This window comes from Saccoglossus kowalevskii, chromosome 21, assembly GCF_978046115.1.
Source record: "Saccoglossus kowalevskii chromosome 21, keSacKowa6.1, whole genome shotgun sequence".
Lineage (NCBI taxonomy): Eukaryota > Metazoa > Hemichordata > Enteropneusta > Harrimaniidae > Saccoglossus > Saccoglossus kowalevskii.
Genome location: NC_140661.1, coordinates 20,492,143 through 20,513,382, shown reverse-complemented (window position 1 = coordinate 20,513,382; position 21,240 = coordinate 20,492,143). Strand labels below are relative to the sequence as shown.

The 21,240-nt window shown below is 36.0% G+C and overlaps 1 protein-coding gene across 1 annotated transcript in view; it reads left to right on the top strand.

Annotated features, from left to right (window-relative positions):
- Nucleotides 1–19,996, top strand: part of LOC144349704 (Golgi-associated plant pathogenesis-related protein 1-like) — a 63,188-nt gene extending 43,192 nt beyond the window's left edge. The window contains exons 2-7 of the mRNA XM_085494842.1: nt 16,091–16,154; nt 16,430–16,472; nt 17,555–17,695; nt 18,045–18,320; nt 18,865–18,942; nt 19,788–19,996. Coding sequence (XP_085350968.1) covers nt 16,119–16,154; nt 16,430–16,472; nt 17,555–17,695; nt 18,045–18,320; nt 18,865–18,942; nt 19,788–19,960 — 747 coding nt within the window. The 5' untranslated portion in view covers nt 16,091–16,118 and the 3' untranslated portion in view covers nt 19,961–19,996. The remainder of the gene's footprint in view (nt 1–16,090; nt 16,155–16,429; nt 16,473–17,554; nt 17,696–18,044; nt 18,321–18,864; nt 18,943–19,787) is intronic.
- The last annotated feature ends 1,244 nt before the right edge of the window (nt 19,997–21,240 follow it).

Sequence of the window (21,240 nt, the reverse complement as noted above, 5' to 3'; positions counted from 1 at the left end):
GGATGGAAGTTCAAGCCTAGCAAGGTGTGATAGAATTGGCATGTTATGTTCAGATTCAAATAAGCATGAACCACTAATTTGACAGGGAAGTGATACTTATAATGCAGCAAGCTGTTCTAATTGCTGTTGTGGTAGAGTTTTTCTATTTTCCTGTCAAATGCATTTATTGGTCCACTGAAAAATGAAAATAATGTTCCCTGTAACTTAGACTCTTATTGATCAAGGCATTTTAAAAATCATGGGTGTTAACTCCCCTCAAGTTATGACCCGTTGTCCCCTACATAATAATGGTTGCATCTAATATTAAAATAAAGATGGCGGAGTATAGCGTTGATTCATCTCGTTCTACTCTGGATTACTTGGAGTCAATAAAGATCCTAGAAAGTTAGTATTTATATGCCTGTGTGTTTTTGTTTGTTTGTTTTTTCACTGTCTTTGACTTTCCCAGTATGTTTGTTGCTGTTGACAACAATTCAGTCCTCTGCCAGGCTTCAGTCAATGTTTTTCTTCACTACCTACCCAACTCCTCGTCGGGCACTATGTAGCTGGTGTGGTATATTTATCACAGACAGTAGGGAAATTGTCACATTTAGTGCTCCAAGAAAATATTCTCTGTCCATGTGTATTTATATAAATAGATGCAGTTTCTTTGGCTTGAATAACATTCACTGGCTTCACACATACAGGTATACTGGTTTACCTGTTTCTAGTTGAAATATAGCCAATCTTATTAACCAAGACAGTTGGACATTTGCCACATGTCAAAACACTCATTTCCAAGCGCCATAGCTTGAAACAAGTAGTCAAATCTGATATTGGCTGGAGCTTTAGTTTATATGAACATGGTAAATGGCAAACTAGATGGTCAGAAAGTAATAAAAATAATCACAGCTTTACTCCACCCACCCCAATATGAAGTAAAAGGCTGTTTATAAGGCCATGTATGATGGTTTCATTTTTCATATGGAAAACAATTTTAATTATAAACTTCTATGCTCCTGTACCCAACCGTGGGGGTTCATCACACTAAACAACAGGTGTCACTATTACTAAGATAAATGTACTTTTTTTCCATTAAAATTACTGAATTCTTATACTTATGTACTAAGACGTTAGTTAACATTTAATATCAGGCAATGCATTGGTTCATTACCCTGGCTACGTGTTAAAATGGTTATGAATTCATTTTGGATAAGTACGTACATAACCGACCAATCGTGGACTTTATTTCAATATGTTGGTCAGGGTTCTGACCCTGTGTATTTTTCGGTGGGTACCGTTTAATTTCACTACCCTGGCTACGTGTTAAAATGGGTATGAATTCATTTTGGATATGTACGTACATAACCGACCAGTCTTGGACTTTATTTCAATATGTTGGTCAGGGTTCTGACCCTGTGTATTTTTCGCTGGGTACCGTTTAATTTCACTACCCTGGCTACGTGTTAAAATGGGTATGAATTCATTTTGGATAAGTACGTACATAACCGACCAATCTTGGACTTTATTTCAATATGTTGGTCAGGGTTCTGACCCTGTGTATTTTTCGGTGGGTACCGTTTAATTTCACTACCCTGGCTACGTGTTAAAATGGGTATGAATTCATTTTGGATAAGTACGTACATAACCGACCAATCTTGGACTTTATTTCAATATGTTGGTCAGGGTTTTGACCCTGTGTATTTTTCGGTGGGTACCGTTTAATTTCACTACCCTGGCTACGTGTTAAAATGGGTATGAATTCACTCTGGATAAGTACGTACATAACCGACCAATCTTGGACTTTATTTTGCATGCAGGTAACGTACACCTACAGACATAACTGTGGACATAATGCTTATACTTATGTACTAAGACGTTAGTTAACATTTAATATCAGGCAATGCATTGGTTCATTACCCTGGCTACGTGTTAAAATGGTTATGAATTCATTTTGGATAAGTACGTGCGTAACCGACCAATCTTGGACTTTATTTCAATATGTTGGTCAGGGTTCTGACCCTGTGTATTTTTCGGTGGGTACCGTTTAATTTCACTACCCTGGCTACGTGTTAAAATGGGTATGAATTCATTTTGGATAAGTACGTACATAACCGACCAATCTTGGACTTTATTTCAATATGTTGGTCAAGGTTCTGACCCTGTGTATTTTTCGGTGGGTACCGTTTAATTTCACTACCCTGGCTACGTGTTAAAATGGGTATGAATTCACTCTGGATAAGTACGTACATAACCGACCAATCTTGGACTTTATTTTGCATGCAGGTAAGGTACACCTACAGACATAACTGTGGACATAATGCTTATACTTATGTACTAAGACGTTAGTTAACATTTAATATCAGGCAATGCATTGATTCATTACCCTGGCTACGTGTTAAAATGGTTATGAATTCATTTTGGATAAGTACGTACATAACCGACCAATCTTGGACTTTATTTCAATATGTTGGTCAGAGTTCTGACCCTGTGTATTTTTCGGTGGGTACCGTTTAATTTCACTACCCTGGCTACGTGTTAAAATGGGTATGAATTCATTTTGGATAAGTACGTACATAACCGACCAATCTTGGACTTTATTTCAATATGTTGGTCAGGGTTCTGACCCTGTGTATTTTTCGGTGGGTACCGTTTAAATTCACTACCCTGGCTACGTGTTAAAATGGGTATGAATTCATTTTGGATATGTACGTACATAACCGACCAGTCTTGGACTTTATTTCAATATGTTGGTCAGGGTTCTGACCCTGTGTATTTTTCGCTGGGTACCGTTTAATTTCACTACCCTGGCTACGTGTTAAAATGGGTATGAATTCATTTTGGATAAGTACGTACATAACCGACCAATCTTGGACTTTATTTCAATATGTTGGTCAGGGTTCTGACCCTGTGTATTTTTCGGTGGGTACCGTTTAATTTCACTACCCTGGCTACGTGTTAAAATGGGTATGAATTCATTTTGGATAAGTACGTACATAACCGACCAATCTTGGACTTTATTTCAATATGTTGGTCAGGGTTTTGACCCTGTGTATTTTTCGGTGGGTACCGTTTAATTTCACTACCCTGGCTACGTGTTAAAATGGGTATGAATTCACTCTGGATAAGTACGTACATAACCGACCAATCTTGGACTTTATTTTGCATGCAGGTAACGTACACCTACAGACATAACTGTGGACATAATGCTTATACTTATGTACTAAGACGTTAGTTAACATTTAATATCAGGCAATGCATTGGTTCATTACCCTGGCTACGTGTTAAAATGGTTATGAATTCATTTTGGATAAGTACGTGCGTAACCGACCAATCTTGGACTTTATTTCAATATGTTGGTCAGGGTTCTGACCCTGTGTATTTTTCGGTGGGTACCGTTTAATTTCACTACCCTGGCTACGTGTTAAAATGGGTATGAATTCATTTTGGATAAGTACGTACATAACCGACCAATCTTGGACTTTATTTCAATATGTTGGTCAAGGTTCTGACCCTGTGTATTTTTCGGTGGGTACCGTTTAATTTCACTACCCTGGCTACGTGTTAAAATGGGTATGAATTCACTCTGGATAAGTACGTACATAACCGACCAATCTTGGACTTTATTTTGCATGCAGGTAAGGTACACCTACAGACATAACTGTGGACATAATGCTTATACTTATGTACTAAGACGTTAGTTAACATTTAATATCAGGCAATGCATTGATTCATTACCCTGGCTACGTGTTAAAATGGTTATGAATTCATTTTGGATAAGTACGTACATAACCGACCAATCTTGGACTTTATTTCAATATGTTGGTCAGAGTTCTGACCCTGTGTATTTTTCGGTGGGTACCGTTTAATTTCACTACCCTGGCTACGTGTTAAAATGGGTATGAATTCATTTTGGATAAGTACGTACATAACCGACCAATCTTGGACTTTATTTCAATATGTTGGTCAGGGTTCTGACCCTGTGTATTTTTCGGTGGGTACCGTTTAAATTCACTACCCTGGCTACGTGTTAAAATGGGTATGAATTCACTCTGGATAAGTACGTACATAACCGACCAATCTTGGACTTTATTTTGCATGCAGGTAAGGTACACCTACAGACATAACTGTGGACATTCAGTTCTTTTTATTTAGATCATGGCAATTTTTTGGTCAGAGCGCCCTCTAGTATTGTGGAGAATCATGCTCATTTGGAATGCTCTGATTGGATGGAAGTTCAAGCCTAGCAAGGTGTGATAGAATTGGCATGTTATGTTCAGATTCAAATAAGCATGAACCACTAATTTGACAGGGAAGTGATACTTATAATGCAGCAAGCTGTTCTAATTGCTGTTGTGGTAGAGTTTTTCTATTTTCCTGTCAAATGCATTTATTGGTCCACTGAAAAATGAAAATAATGTTCCCTGTAACTTAGACTCTTATTGATCAAGGCATTTTAAAAATCATGGGTGTTAACTCCCCTCAAGTTATGACCCGTTGTCCCCTACATAATAATGGTTGCATCTAATATTAAAATAAAGATGGCGGAGTATAGCGTTGATTCATCTCGTTCTACTCTGGATTACTTGGAGTCAATAAAGATCCTAGAAAGTTAGTATTTATATGCCTGTGTGTTTTTTTGTTTGTTTTTTCACTGTCTTTGACTTTCCCAGTATGTTTGTTGCTGTTGACAACAATTCAGTCCTCTGCCAGGCTTCAGTCAATGTTTTTCTTCACTACCTACCCAACTCCTCGTCGGGCACTATGTAGCTGGTGTGGTATATTTATCACAGACAGTAGGGCAATTGTCACATTTAGTGCTCCAAGAAAATATTCTCTGTCTATGTGTATTTATATAAATAGATGCAGTTTCTTTGGCTTGAATAACATTCACTGGCTTCACACATACAGGTATACTGGTTTACCTGTTTCTAGTTGAAATATAGCCAATCTTATTAACCAAGACAGTTGGACATTTGCCACATGTCAAAACACTCATTTCCAAGTGCCATAGCTTGAAACAAGTAGTCAAATCTGATATTGGCTGGAGCTTTAGTTTATATGAACATGGTAAATGGCAAACTAGATGGTCAGAAAGTAATAAAAATAATCACAGCTTTACTCCACCCACCCCAATATGAAGTAAAAGGCTGTTTATAAGGCCATGTATGATGGTTTCATTTTTCTTATGGAAAACAATTTTAATTATAAACTTCTATGCTCCTGTACTCAACCGTGGGGGTTCATCACACTAAACAACAGGTGTCACTATTACTAAGATAAATGTACTTTTTTTCCATTAAAATTACTGAATTCTTATACTTATGTACTAAGACGTTAGTTAACATTTAATATCAGGCAATGCATTGGTTCATTACCCTGGCTACGTGTTAAAATGGTTATGAATTCATTTTGGATAAGTACGTACATAACCGACCAATCTTGGACTTTATTTCAATATGTTTGTCAGGGTTCTGACCCTGTGTATTTTTCGGTGGGTACCGTTTAATTTCACTACCCTGGCTACGTGTTAAAATGGGTATGAATTCATTTTGGATATGTACGTACATAACCGACCAGTCTTGGACTTTATTTCAATATGTTGGTCAGGGTTCTGACCCTGTGTATTTTTCGCTGGGTACCGTTTAATTTCACTACCCTGGCTACGTGTTAAAATGGGTATGAATTCATTTTGGATAAGTACGTACATAACCGACCAATCTTGGACTTTATTTCAATATGTTGGTCAGGGTTCTGACCCTGTGTATTTTTCGGTGGGTACCGTTTAATTTCACTACCCTGGCTACGTGTTAAAATGGGTATGAATTCATTTTGGATAAGTACGTACATAACCGACCAATCTTGGACTTTATTTCAATATGTTGGTCAGGGTTTTGACCCTGTGTATTTTTCGGTGGGTACCGTTTAATTTCACTACCCTGGCTACGTGTTAAAATGGGTATGAATTCACTTTGGATAAGTACGTACATAACCGACCAATCTTGGACTTTATTTTGCATGCAGGTAAGGTACACCGACAGACATAACTGTGGACATAATGCTTATACTTATGTACTAAGACGTTAGTTAACATTTAATATCAGGCAATGCATTGGTTCATTACCCTGGCTACGTGTTAAAATGGTTATGAATTCATTTTGGATAAGTACGTGCATAACCGACCAATCTTGGACTTTATTTCAATATGTTGGTCAGGGTTCTGACCCTGTGTATTTTTCGGTGGGTACCGTTTAATTTCACTACCCTGGCTACGTGTTAAAATGGGTATGAATTCATTTTGGATATGTACGTACATAACCGACCAGTTTTGGACTTTATTTCAATATGTTGGTCAGGGTTCTGACCCTGTGTATTTTTCGGTGGGTACCGTTTAATTTCACTAGCCTGGCTACGTGTTAAAATGGGTATGAATTCACTCTGGATAAGTACGTACATAACCGACCAATCTTGGACTTTATTTTGCATGCAGGTAAGGTACACCTACAGACATAACTGTGGACATAATGCTTATACTTATGTACTAAGACGTTAGTTAACATTTAATATCAGGCAATGCATTGATTCATTACCCTGGCTACGTGTTAAAATGGTTATGAATTCATTTTGGATGAGTACGTACATAACCGACCAATCTTGGACTTTATTTCAATATGTTGGTCAGGGTGTTGTCCCTGTGTATTTTTCGGTGGGTACCGTTTAAATTCACTACCCTGGATACGTGTTAAAATGGGTATGAATTCACTCTGGATAAGTACGTACATAACCGACCAATCTTGGACTTTACTTTGCATGCAGGTAAGGTACACCTACAGACATAACTGTGGACATTCAGTTCTTTTTATTTAGATCATGGCAATTTTGCGGTCAGAGCGCCCTCTAGTATTGTGGAGAATCATGTTCATTTGGAATGCTCTGATTGGATGGAAGTTCAAGCCTAGCAAGGGGTGATAGAATTTGCCTGTTATGTTCAGATTCAAATAAGCATGAACCACTAATTTGACAGGGAAATGATACTTATAATGCTGCAAGCTGTTCTAATTGCTGTTGTGGTAGAGTTTTTCTATTGTCCTGTCAAATGCATTTATTGGTCCACTGAAAAATGAAAATAATGTTCCCTGTAACTTAGACTCTTATTGATCAAGGCATTTTAAAAATCATGGGTGTTAACTCCCCTCAAGTTATGACCCGTTGTCCCCTACAGAATAATGGTTGCATCTAATATTAAAATAAAGATGGCGGAGTATAGCGTTGATTCATCTCGTTCTACTCTGGATTACTTGGAGTCAATAAAGATCCTAGAAAGTTAGTATTTATATGCCTGTGTGTTTTTTTTGTTTGTTTTTTCACTGTCTTTGACTTTCCCAGTATGTTTGTTGCTGTTGACAACAATTCAGTCCTCTGCCAGGCTTCAGTCAATGTTTTTCTTCACTACCTACCCAACTCCTCGTCGGGCACTATGTAGCTGGTGTGGTATATTTATCACAGACAGTAGGGCAATTGTCACATTTAGTGCTCCAAGAAAATATTCTCTGTCCATGTGTATTTATATAAATAGATGCAGTTTCTTTGGCTTGAATAACATTCACTGGCTTCGTACATACAGGTATACTGGTTTACCTGTTTCTAGTTGAAATATAGCCAATCTTATTAACCAAGACAGTTGGACATTTGCCACATGTCACAACACTCATTTCCAAGTGCCATAGCTTGAAACAAGTAGTCAAATCTGATATTGGCTGGAGCTTTAGTTTATATGGACATGGTAAATGGCAAACTAGATGGTCAGAAAGTAATAAAAATAATCACAGCTTTACTCCACCCACCCCACTATGAAGTAAAAGGCTGTTTATAAGGCCATGTATGATGGTTTCATTTTTCTTATGGAAAACAATTTTAATTATAAACTTCTATGCTCCTGTACCCAACCGTGGGGGTTCACCACACTAAACAACAGGTGTCACTATTACTAAGATAAATGTACTTTTTTTTCATTAAAATTACTGAATTCTTATACTTATGGTCTAAGACGTTAGTTAACATTTAATATCAGGCAATGCATTGGTTCATTACCCTGGCTACGTGTTAAAATGGTTATGAATTCATTTTGGATAAGTACGTACATAACCGACCAATCTTGGACTTTATTTCAATATGTTGGTCAGGGTTCTGACCCTGTGTATTTTTCGGTGGGTACCGTTTAATTTCACTACCCTGGCTACGTGTTAAAATGGGTATGAATTCATTTTGGATAAGTACGTACATAACCGACCAATCTTGGACTTTATTTCAATATGTTGGTCAGGGTGTTGACCCTGTGTATTTTTCGGTGGGTACCGTTTAATTTCACTACCCTGGCTACGTGTTAAAATGCGTATGAATTCACTCTGGATAAGTACGTACATAACCGACCAATCTTGGACTTTACTTTGCATGCAGGTAAGGTACACCTACAGACATAACTGTGGACATTCAGTTCTTTTTATTTAGATCATGGCAATTTTGCGGTCAGAGCGCCCTCTAGTATTGTGGAGAATCATGTTCATTTGGAATGCTCTGATTGGATGGAAGTTCAAGCCTAGCAAGGTGTGATAGAATTGGCCTGTTATGTTCAGATTCAAATAAGCATGAACCACTAATTTGACAGGGAAGTGATACTTATAATGCAGCAAGCTGTTCTAATTGCTGTTGTGGTAGAGTTTTTCTATTGTCCTGTCAAATGCATTTATTGGTCCACTGAAAAATGAAAATAATGTTCCCTTTAACTTAGACTCTTATTGATCAAGGCATTTTAAAAATCATGGGTGTTAACTCCCCTCAAGTTATGACCCGTTGTCCCCTACAGAATAATGGTTGCATCTAATATTAAAATAAAGATGGCGGAGTATAGCGTTGATTCATCTCGTTCTACTCTGGATTACTTGGAGTCAATAAAGATCCTAGAAAGTTAGTATTTGTATGCCTGTGTGTTTTTTTGTTTGTTTTTTCACTGTCTTTGACTTTCCCAGTATGTTTGTTGCTGTTGACAACAATTCAGTCCTCTGCCAGGCTTCAGTCAATGTTTTTCTTCACTATCTACCCAACTCCTCGTCGGGCACTATGTAGCTGGTGTGGTATATTTATCACAGACAGTAGGGCAATTGTCACATTTAGTGCTCCAAGAAAATTTTCTCTGTCCATGTGTATTTATATAAATAGATGCAGTTTCTTTGGCTTGAATAACATTCACTGGCTTCGTACATACAGGTATACTGGTTTACCTGTTTCTAGTTGAAATATAGCCAATCTTATTAACCAAGACAGTTGGACATTTGCCACATGTCACAACACTCATTTCCAAGTGCCATAGCTTGAAACAAGTAGTCAAATCTGATATTGGCTGGAGCTTTAGTTTATATGGACATGGTAAATGGCAAACTAGATGGTCAGAAAGTAATACAAATAATCACAGCTTTACTCCACCCACCCCACTATGAAGTAAAAGGCTGTTTATAAGGCCATGTATGATGGTTTCATTTTTCTTATGGAAAACAATTTTAATTATAAACTTCTATGCTCCTGTACCCAACCGTGGGGGTTCACCACACTAAACAACAGGTGTCACTATTACTAAGATAAATGTACTTTTTTTTCATTAAAATTACTGAATTCTTATACTTATGGTCTAAGACGTTAGTTAACATTTAATATCAGGCAATGCATTGGTTCATTACCCTGGCTACGTGTTAAAATGGTTATGAATTCATTTTGGATAAGTACGTACATAACCGACCAATCTTGGACTTTATTTCAATATGTTGGTCAGGGTTCTGACCCTGTGTATTTTTCGGTGGGTACCGTTTAATTTCACTACCCTGGCTACGTGTTAAAATGGGTATGAATTCATTTTGGATAAGTACGTACATAACCGACCAATCTTGGACTTTATTTCAATATGTTGGTCAGGGTGTTGACCCTGTGTATTTTTCGGTGGGTACCGTTTAATTTCACTACCCTGGCTACGTGTTAAAATGGGTATGAATTCACTCTGGATAAGTACGTACATAACCGACCAATCTTGGACTTTATTTCAATATGTTGGTCAGGGTGTTGACCCTGTGTATTTTTCGGTGGGTACCGTTTAATTTCACTACCCTGGCTACGTGTTAAAATGGGTATGAATTCACTCTGGATAAGTACGTACATAACCGACCAATCTTGGACTTTACTTTGCATGCAGGTAAGGTACACCTACAGACATAACTGTGGACATTCAGTTCTTTTTATTTAGATCATGGCAATTTTGCGGTCAGAGCGCCCTCTAGTATTGTGGAGAATCATGTTCATTTGGAATGCTCTGATTGGATGGAAGTTCAAGCCTAGCAAGGTGTGATAGAATTGGCCTGTTATGTTCAGATTCAAATAAGCATGAACCACTAATTTGACAGGGAAGTGATACTTATAATGCAGCAAGCTGTTCTAATTGCTGTTGTGGTAGAGTTTTTCTATTGTCCTGTCAAATGCATTTATTGGTCCACTGAAAAATGAAAATAATGTTCCCTGTAACTTAGACTCTTATTGATCAAGGCATTTTAAAAATCATGGGTGTTAACTCCCCTCAAGTTATGACCCGTTGTCCCCTACAGAATAATGGTTGCATCTAATATTAAAATAAAGATGGCGGAGTATAGCGTTGATTCATCTCGTTCTACTCTGGATTACTTGGAGTCAATAAAGATCCTAGAAAGTTAGTATTTATATGCCTGTGTGTTTTTTTTGTTTGTTTTTTCACTGTCTTTGACTTTCCCAGTATGTTTGTTGCTGTTGACAACAATTCAGTCCTCTGCCAGGCTTCAGTCAATGTTTTTCTTCACTACCTACCCAACTCCTCGTCGGGCACTATGTAGCTGGTGTGGTATATTTATCACAGACAGTAGGGCAATTGTCACATTTAGTGCTCCAAGAAAATTTTCTCTGTCCATGTGTATTTATATAAATAGATGCAGTTTCTTTGGCTTGAATAACATTCACTGGCTTCGTACATACAGGTATACTGGTTTACCTGTTTCTAGTTGAAATATAGCCAATCTTATTAACCAAGACAGTTGGACATTTGCCACATGTCACAACACTCATTTCCAAGTGCCATAGCTTGAAACAAGTAGTCAAATCTGATATTGGCTGGAGCTTTAGTTTATATGGACATGGTAAATGGCAAACTAGATGGTCAGAAAGTAATAAAAATAATCACAGCTTTACTCCACCCACCCCACTATGAAGTAAAAGGCTGTTTATAAGGCCATGTATGATGGTTTCATTTTTCTTATGGAAAACAATTTTAATTATAAACTTCTATGCTCCTGTACCCAACCGTGGGGGTTCACCACACTAAACAACAGGTGTCACTATTACTAAGATAAATGTACTTTTTTTTCATTAAAATTACTGAATTCTTATACTTATGGTCTAAGACGTTAGTTAACATTTAATATCAGGCAATGCATTGGTTCATTACCCTGGCTACGTGTTAAAATGGGTATGAATTCATTTTGGATAAGTACGTACATAACCGACCAATCTTGGACTTTATTTCAATATGTTGGTCAGGGTGTTGACCCTGTGTATTTTTCGGTGGGTACCGTTTAATTTCACTACCCTGGCTACGTGTTAAAATGGGTATGAATTCACTCTGGATAAGTACGTACATAACCGACCAATCTTGGACTTTATTTTGCATGCAGGTAAGGTACACCTACAGACATAACTGTGGACATTCAGTTCTTTTTATTTAGATCATGGCAATGTTGTGGTCAGAGCGCCCTCTAGTATTGTGGAGAATCATGTTCATTTGGAATGCTCTGATTGGATGGAAGTTCAAGCCTAGCAAGGTGTGATAGAATTGGCCTGTTATGTTCAGATTCAAATAAGCATGAACCACTAATTTGACAGGGAAGTGATACTTATAATGCAGCAAGCTGTTCTAATTGCTGTTGTGGTAGAGTTTTTCTATTTTCCTGTCAAATGCATTTATTGGTCCACTGAAAAATGAAAATAATGTTCCCTGTAACTTAGACTCTTATTGATCAAGGAATTTTAAAAGTCATGGGTGTTAACTCCCCTCAAGTTATGACCCGTTGTCCCCTACAGAATAATGGTTGCATTTAATATTAAAATAAAGATGGCGGAGTATAGCGTTGATTCATCTCGTTCTACTCTGGATTACTTGGAGTCAATAAAGATCCTAGAAAGTTAGTATTTATATGCCTGTGTGTTTTTGTTTGTTTGTTTTTTCACTGTCTTTGACTTTCCCAGTATGTTTGTTGCTGTTGACAACAATTCAGTCCTCTGCCAGGCTTCAGTCAATGTTTTTCTTCACTACCTACCCAACTCCTCGTCGGGCACTATGTAGCTGGTGTGGTATATTTATCACAGACAGTAGGGCAATTGTCACATTTAGTGCTCCAAGAAAATATTCTCTGTCAATGTGTATTTATATAAATAGATGCAGTTTCTTTGGCTTGAATAACATTCACTGGCTTCGTACATACAGGTATACTGGTTTACCTGTTTCTAGTTGAAATATAGCCAATCTTATTAACCAAGACAGTTGGACATTTGCCACATGTCACAACACTCATTTCCAAGTGCCATAGCTTGAAACAAGTAGTCAAATCTGATATTGGCTGGAGCTTTAGTTTATATGGACATGGTAAATGGCAAACTAGATGGTCAGAAAGTAATAAAAATAATCACAGCTTTACTCCACCCACCCCACCATGAAGTAAAAGGCTGTTTATAAGGCCATGTATGATGGTTTCATTTTTCTTATGGAAAACAATTTTAATTATAAACTTCTATGCTCCTGTACCCAACCGTGGGGGTTCATCACACTAAACAACAGGTGTCACTATTACTAAGATAAATGTACTTTTTTTTCATTAAAATTACTGAATTCTTATACTTATGGTCTAAGACGTTAGTTAACATTTAATATCAGGCAATGCATTGGTTCATTACCCTGGCTACGTGTTAAAATGGTTATGAATTCATTTTGGATAAGTACGTACATAACCGACAATCTTGGACTTTATTTCAATATGTTGGTCAGGGTTCTGACCCTGTGTATTTTTCGGTGGGTACCGTTTAATTTCACTACCCTGGCTACGTGTTAAAATGGGTATGAATTTATTTTGGATAAGTATGTACATAACCGACCAATCTTGGACTTTATTTCAATATGTTGGTCAGGGTTCTGACCCTGTGTATTTTTCGGTGGGTACCGTTTAATTTCACTACCCTGGCTACATGTTAAAATGGGTATGAATTCATTTTGGATAAGTACGTACATAACCGACCAATCTTGGACTTTATTTCAATGTGTTGGTCAGGGTGTTGACCCTGTGTATTTTTCGGTGGGTACCGTTTAATTTCACTACCCTGGCTACGTGTTAAAATGGGTATGAATTCACTCTGGATAAGTACGTACATAACCGACCAATCTTGGACTTTATTTTGCATGCAGGTAAGGTACACCTACAGACATAACTGTGGACATTCAGTTCTTTTTATTTAGATCATGGCAATGTTGTGGTCAGAGCGCCCTCTAGTATTGTGGAGAATCATGTTCATTTGGAATGCTCTGATTGGATGGAAGTTCAAGCCTAGCAAGGTGTGATAGAATTGGCCTGTTATGTTCAGATTCAAATAAGCATGAACCACTAATTTGACAGGGAAGTGATACTTATAATGCAGCAAGCTGTTCTAATTGCTGTTGTGGTAGAGTTTTTCTATTTTCCTGTCAAATGCATTTATTGGTCCACTGAAAATTGAAAATAATGTTCCCTGTAACTTAGACTCTTATTGATCAAGGAATTTTAAAAATCATGGGTGTTAACTCCCCTCAAGTTATGACCCGTTGTCCCCTACAGAATAATGATTGCATTTAATATTAAAATAAAGATGGCGGAGTATAGCGTTGATTCATCTCGTTCTACTCTGGATTACTTGGAGTCAATAAAGATCCTAGAAAGTTAGTATTTATATGCCTGTGTGTTTTTTTTGTTTGTTTTTTCACTGTCTTTGACTTTCCCAGTATGTTTGTTGCTGTTGACAACAATTCAGTCCTCTGCCAGGCTTCAGTCAATGTTTTTCTTCACTACCTACCCAACTCCTCGTCGGGCACTATGTAGCTGGTGTGGTATATTTATCACAGACAGTAGGGCAATTGTCACATTTAGTGCTCCAAGAAAATATTCTCTGTCCATGTGTATTTATATAAATAGATGCAGTTTCTTTGGCTTGAATAACATTCACTGGCTTCGTACATACAGGTATACTGGTTTACCTGTTTCTAGTTGAAATATAGCAATCTTATTAACCAAGACAGTTGGACATTTGCCACATGTCACAACACTCATTTCCAAGTGCCATAGCTTGAAACAAGTAGTCAAATCTGATATTGGCTGGAGCTTTAGTTTATATGGACATGGTAAATGGCAAACTAGATGGTCAGAAAGTAATAAAAATAATCACAGCTTTACTCCACCCACCCCACTATGAAGTAAAAGGCTGTTTATAAGGCCATGTATGATGGTTTCATTTTTCTTATGGAAAACAATTTTAATTATAAACTTCTATGCTCCTGTACCCAACCGTGGGGGTTCATCACACTAAACAACAGGTGTCACTATTACTAAGATAAATGTACTTTTTTTTTCATTAAAATTACTGAATTCTTATACTTATGGTCTAAGACGTTAGTTAACATTTAATATCAGGCAATGCATTGGTTCATTACCCTGGCTACGTGTTAAAATGGTTATGAATTCATTTTGGATAAGTACGTACATAACCGACCAATCTTGGACTTTATTTCAATATGTTGGTCAGGGTTCTGACCCTGTGTATTTTTCGGTGGGTACCGTTTAATTTCACTACCCTGGCTACGTGTTAAAATGGGTATGTTCTATTTTTATAGAAGAACCCTCCCAAAAAAAAGAAATTCTAATATTTAAAAAAATAGGAGGTAGTCACTAAACCATGTACTTTCACACTCAAGCAAGAGAACAGACATGTTGGAGAACTAGCCTTGCACTGTGAGTGTTTTATTGATTGCAGTCTGTAAAATACCAGTTTTTTCCCAAATAAAAAAATTAAAAAAAGAAAAGATCTGCAGACCTCACAACTTTATATTTTTGAGTGGACCAGCCAAGTCTCCACATACAAAAATACACATATTTCTATTTAATTTATATTATTTTGTAATATTTTCACTGAATTCTTTAAAATGAATTTACTATATACAAATTAATTTTGTTGACACCATTTCATCTTAATATTTCACAATCCATATCCTTATATTTTAATCTGTTTCAAGACAGTTGAAAACATTATTTTAGAAGCGTAACAATACATCTACTAGATTTGGTGTCACAGTTTGCTCCCAATTCATATTGGAATATTGCCAGCAATAATTAATAAAGTTTGTTCAGAATACCATATATTCTCGACATCATATTTAGTGGTACTCAAAATCTACAACAGTAATAAACAAACAGAATTCATTTTGATGCCATATTTTTAGAAGACACCGCCATATCAAATTTTAATTTGGACCATACCATTTCAAGCGTCAGGGTGTCTAAACAATGACTCAATAACCAACACCTGCCACACAAATTGTAGCCATAATTGAACAACCAAGAGATCAACAAATATTACGCTGCATCGTGAGATAGGTTGACGAAAATCAGCATTCTGTCAAGAATAATATATTTGCAAGCAATGACAGAGCAGCCTATTGTATCCATAAGACGCAGAAATGGGATAGTAGATTAATGTCTGCACTTTTAAAGAAGAGATAAAAGCATACCCGCATATTATAAACACCCTAAACATATTCTAAATATAAAACATATTCTAAAAACAATTCATATTCATACTGACAATTTATGTGTATTCACTACCTATGAGCAGCAGCTAAATAGAGTCAAGCCATCACCGCAGGTGAACGCAATGGCAAATCACCAATATTTCATGTTGATTAACATCATGTCTATATGAATCAAATTGAAATTAACCAAAGTTAACCAAATTGATGTGTTTTTTTTGGTAGAATTTCAAAGATCCTGACTAACAAAAACATGTTGAAGATGAAATGTGCAGATTACATATTGTTGGTTCGTACATTTATATACTTACCGAGTAATTCTTCTTTATAATTATAAACAAGATTGATGATATGTAAATAGGCCATGTTAAAGTTGATATACAGATAGAGGTGGGATGGTGAAACTGAAAATGCCATTATCATAGCACACAACATATTGTAACAACGCATAAATAGCTACTTTTGTAACATTTATTTAGGATAAAACCATGATTTATGTGTCTCTTCTTCATTGTCTTAGATGTATCAGTCTTTTCATGTATAGTCATTCCATTTTGTTGACAGGTGTTACTGTCAAAGGTGATTATTGGAAGTGGGATTTTGAAGCGTGAGTATTACAAGTGATGTACAAAAAAGAAAACGACAATCTGATTACTCACGATATTATCTTTTTTGTTGAGATCGCTAACAATAATGTAAATGTCGAGTAAATAAAAATGTCGATGCTACTCTAAAAGGTTGATTTAAGTTGAAAAATGACGATTTCAATAAATAATTCTTAAAATGACACTAAGCTTTTTATTTTAGTTATACAACCAGTACAAATGTGCTTCATTTAAATAGGTCCAGGATTAATCATGTTACTATATAGGATTGTAAACTAGAAGCTAGATATTGTACAAATTTGCTGTTCACCCAGAGGTTCCATGGCTATTACGAGTGTTGTATGTAGAAAACATACCAGATCCACACACAAAAAACAGCTGTTAAATTACATTATATTCGTGATATTCATGATGACTAGATGTCTCTAATAGCAATACCAGTGGTTTCATAACCCAGTATTTGATTTGAAGAAAATGGTAAACCATGTAACGTGGAGCAAGGTTTTATGTTCATATATGTGCCTGTCATTTTAGTTACTTAACCTGAATGGTGACATATTTGTGCCCGAAAATATTTTATACATAGTTGGCTATATTTGTCTGTATATTATACGTCTTATATAAGTGGCGTAAAGAAGAAGGCGAGTTGTGAGAGTAAATCACATGTTTATATGTTCGTATACGTGACTGTAGTTTTGATTGGGTTGAATTAGAAGAGAAATACTTCAATTACTTATTCCAATCGTGACATATTGTCAAAATCATGCTGTACAGCAGATCTGTAGTGTACACACGAATGGGAAATGACAACAGTAAAATAATGGTCACATGGTTTGCTGGCCATTAAACGGTTTTGACCGCTTATCGAATTTCGTCTGGAAACCATGAAACAATTGTTATTTCTCCTCTGTCAACAATTTTGATGTTATTTTTTTAATTGTGAATCTTAAAAAAATGAGTACGTACAATTTTCAGTGCTTCAACTTTTGCAGTAGATAACGTATACGACGTCTTGATCTTTTGAGAGGATGCATACACTTTAATCAATTAACACTGTTTTTATTTTTATTTTTGTGTTTGACAGCTGCTATTTATAGCGGAGATTGTCCCCCTGATCACCCTTATACGTGTTCATACGGTCAAATATGCATGTCATCACACAAAATATGTGATGGTAAAATTGATTGTCTGGATTCTAGTGATGAAGTTAATTGTAATTCCGAAGGTAAGAATAATTTCAACAAAGCACGTGTTACAAGTACATTTAGAAATTGCACCAGCTCACATTTTTTTAGGGGACTAGGCAAATTGCTATGATAGCAATGAGAGTTATGAGGGTTGAAATAATCGCGATTAGAAAAATTAATGTTTTCATTCGCCTTTTTATTTGAAATAATGTCAAATGCGAACAGAAAAATGATACAAGTCCACGAGAACCCCTAATAATGAACAAAGGTTGTTCTACTGTCAACAATTTCATAAATATATTTGACATAAATGATATTAATAATTTGGTGAATGTTGTGAAAAAAAACTTATTTGTGGGCTTTATTCAAAACCATGTTTACTTTCAGAAATGGCGGGAAATAACACATGCACAATGCCGAATCTAGAAACAGGACGTGATAGCATCGGTGAATACAAATTCCAGTTATTGGAAGCACTTAACTACTATCGATGTATCCATGGCGTACCACCTTTGTCTTTGGATATCGTACTGTCAGGTGTAGCAAGTGTATATGCTGAAGCTGCCTTAAAACACGGATTACCATCAATACCTTCTTGTCAATGTTTGCCTTTTGGTAGAAACTATGAAATATATCACATGAATTATTTTTCAGCAGTAACAGGTAAAGATCATCTTGCGTTTCTAATTTTTGATGTATCATCCCTTGACCAATATATAAAATTGACCAATTCTATAAAGAATGAGACTTTTAGTTAGGTGTTCGTTTCCAATAAGGATCATAAGTTTCATAGTAAATATATTAGTCAGTAACGATTGTATTGATACTTATGACAGTAATGCTTTCTCGCCTTTTCTGAAATTTCAATTTGCATTTGTTCCATTCTATCATCAGAAGACATTTTCATCCTACTAATGCCAAAAAATACTCTTAATTTTCAATTATATGTATTTATTGAATATGACTATCGATCGTAGTTGAAATAAATGTATTAAGAACACATTGAAACAAAAATGTAATTGAAATCATCAAACATCACTGGAATCACGATTCTGTCATCTGCAATCAATTATGTAGCAGTAACCTTTATTGACATTACGTTATCTTACTACTGAACTATTTCTCTCACATTCTTGCAAGTTTACGAATATTACATGTTATATCACAAGTTATTTTTTCAGAAAGTTTATTTCCTGAATATATTTAGGTATGGAAACCGTTGCCTATTGGTACCAACAAATACAGTTCTATAACTTGAATGAACCGAAGCCTAGTGCTCTCACTGGTGAGTTGTTACACATTCATTAGAGTTGTTTAGTATGCATATCTATTAATTCTAAGGCAGTAACACTTTAGTAATACTTGAAATGTATTAGCAAGATGACCATCTGACATACCTTACATCTTCAGATCTTTTAACAAAAATCCAAAAATCAAGGCATAACAATCATGTGACTGGTCTAAATTATTTATTATTATGTTAAGAAGTTGAATGTGGAGATGCCAACAACAATACAAAACTACGCGTGTACTGTTTAAATATGAATCCGAATTTGCAATCAAACTTTGTGACTAACCGTAAACAGTCACACATTTCCTTTTTGTTAATTGTAATCCAATATGGCCGCCAAACTACATTAGTGTCCCCGTCGTGTACACCAATTCACGTCAATCCATGAAATAGCACAAGGACAAGAAGTCGGAAAAAGACAATTACAACAACATGGTGACAAAGCGCAGCAAACTTGGAATTCATATAATACCCTGGTATCCAAAATGAGTGTGACTTCATCACAGACTCCCCATATAGCGACCGTATGGTTATGCCGAGGGGTCACACACACAAATACAAAATAAAGTTACGCATTTTAACTAAGTGCATTTATTTGAACGGTACTATTGTAAAGCATCAAACAAATAGATTAAATTCATCATATAACCATGACAAATATGGTTTCATTACGTGTCGTTTAACACGAAATGTTACTACCGATATGGCATAGTAACCGTGAAAATGTCACAGCTGAAACTATGTTGATCGTGACTTCCAATCGAAACAAACAAACGACAGGTGCTGAGTTCAGTGTTACGATGACACATATTGAGTGTATATTTTTTTCTAATTTACAGATTTTTTTACTCAAGTCGTCTGGAGAAATACCACATGGGTTGGTTGTGGAATTGCTGAAGGCCAGTGGGTATATGTGGTGTGTGACTTTTTTCCAAAGGGCAATGTTAATGGTACTTTTATTGAAAACGTACCCCTTGTGACAAATTTTACAACAGCTATGCCACAGGTTTAATTAGTATACATAGATAAAAATGTGACAACGAATGTACGATTTGTTTCTTACCCTTGTTTTTCTATGCATGGAAGATAATTTTATATTATGAATTTATATGAATACCAATCTGAACAACTGCTACCTATAAAGTTATAATTGCCTATCCACTTAGTTTTACCATTTCAGCTTTCGACATCAATTTACAAAAACAATCTTACATTATAGAATTTGTCTCCAAATGGTTGCAGTAATATTAATTCTACTTTAACCTAGTTAGATGCTTATATAATTTGACAATGTGCATATTTCATGGTGTCAGTTGCTCGGAAAGGGCAAACTATTTAATTAGGGAATTTTAATTCATGCTCCAATTCGAGTGTCCTTGGCGACCTCTGCACTTTGCAAGGTCGATAATTCTAAACACCTTTACTGATATGCAGTATGCCCTCGTCAATATATCCTATGTATTTAACATTCAGAGCACAACACAATCTTGAGCACGTTCTCTACCATTAATTTCAGGCAAAAGTGACGACAAAATGTGTCGCCTCGCATCCATGCGAGTGTTGGACTTTTCTGCAATTAGCATTTTGCAGTTGTCCCTATATTGATAAAATGTAATTGTTTTACCAAGCTGGCCGAGATCAAATTCATCTTCGATATCCTTGAAAGCTCAAGATAAGGTTTCTTTTTCTTGCAGAATTTATATAATTCTGTGCTATATAAATTTGGCAATTTAGTATAACGAGAATTAATTCATCTCTCAAAACTATTTTTTAGAATTTGTAGTAAACCACGGCATGAATATGTGTACCTGACTATGTCTGCTGTAACATCAAACTAACCCCACTACTAAACTAAACCACTGAATGTTGTTTTATGTGGTTTGCCGTTTTAAATCATGAAGTAGTAATTCACACAAATGTAGATAACAATTTGAGCCCATGTATAATAATGTTCGTCAGGAGAGATCGACCTATTTTTTGAGGAAATCATGGTTATAAATATTCCCAGATCAGAAATCACGTGAGCCCAAATAGCTATAAAACAGCTATAGAAACACACGAGAAAACGCATACATTTATTTGAAAGATCATGAATCACATATGAAAAATATAGTCTCAATGTATGACCCAAGGACGTTGACGATGTTTTTATTTACATTCATTGCCTTTTGAGACATTCTCCCATGCATTCTCATATGCGAAAGTGAATCGTACGCGAATTGTACGTGAATCGAACCGTACGCTGTCGCTGTCGTTGCCTAACTTTTGTTGAGGACCATTTTATTTTATTTT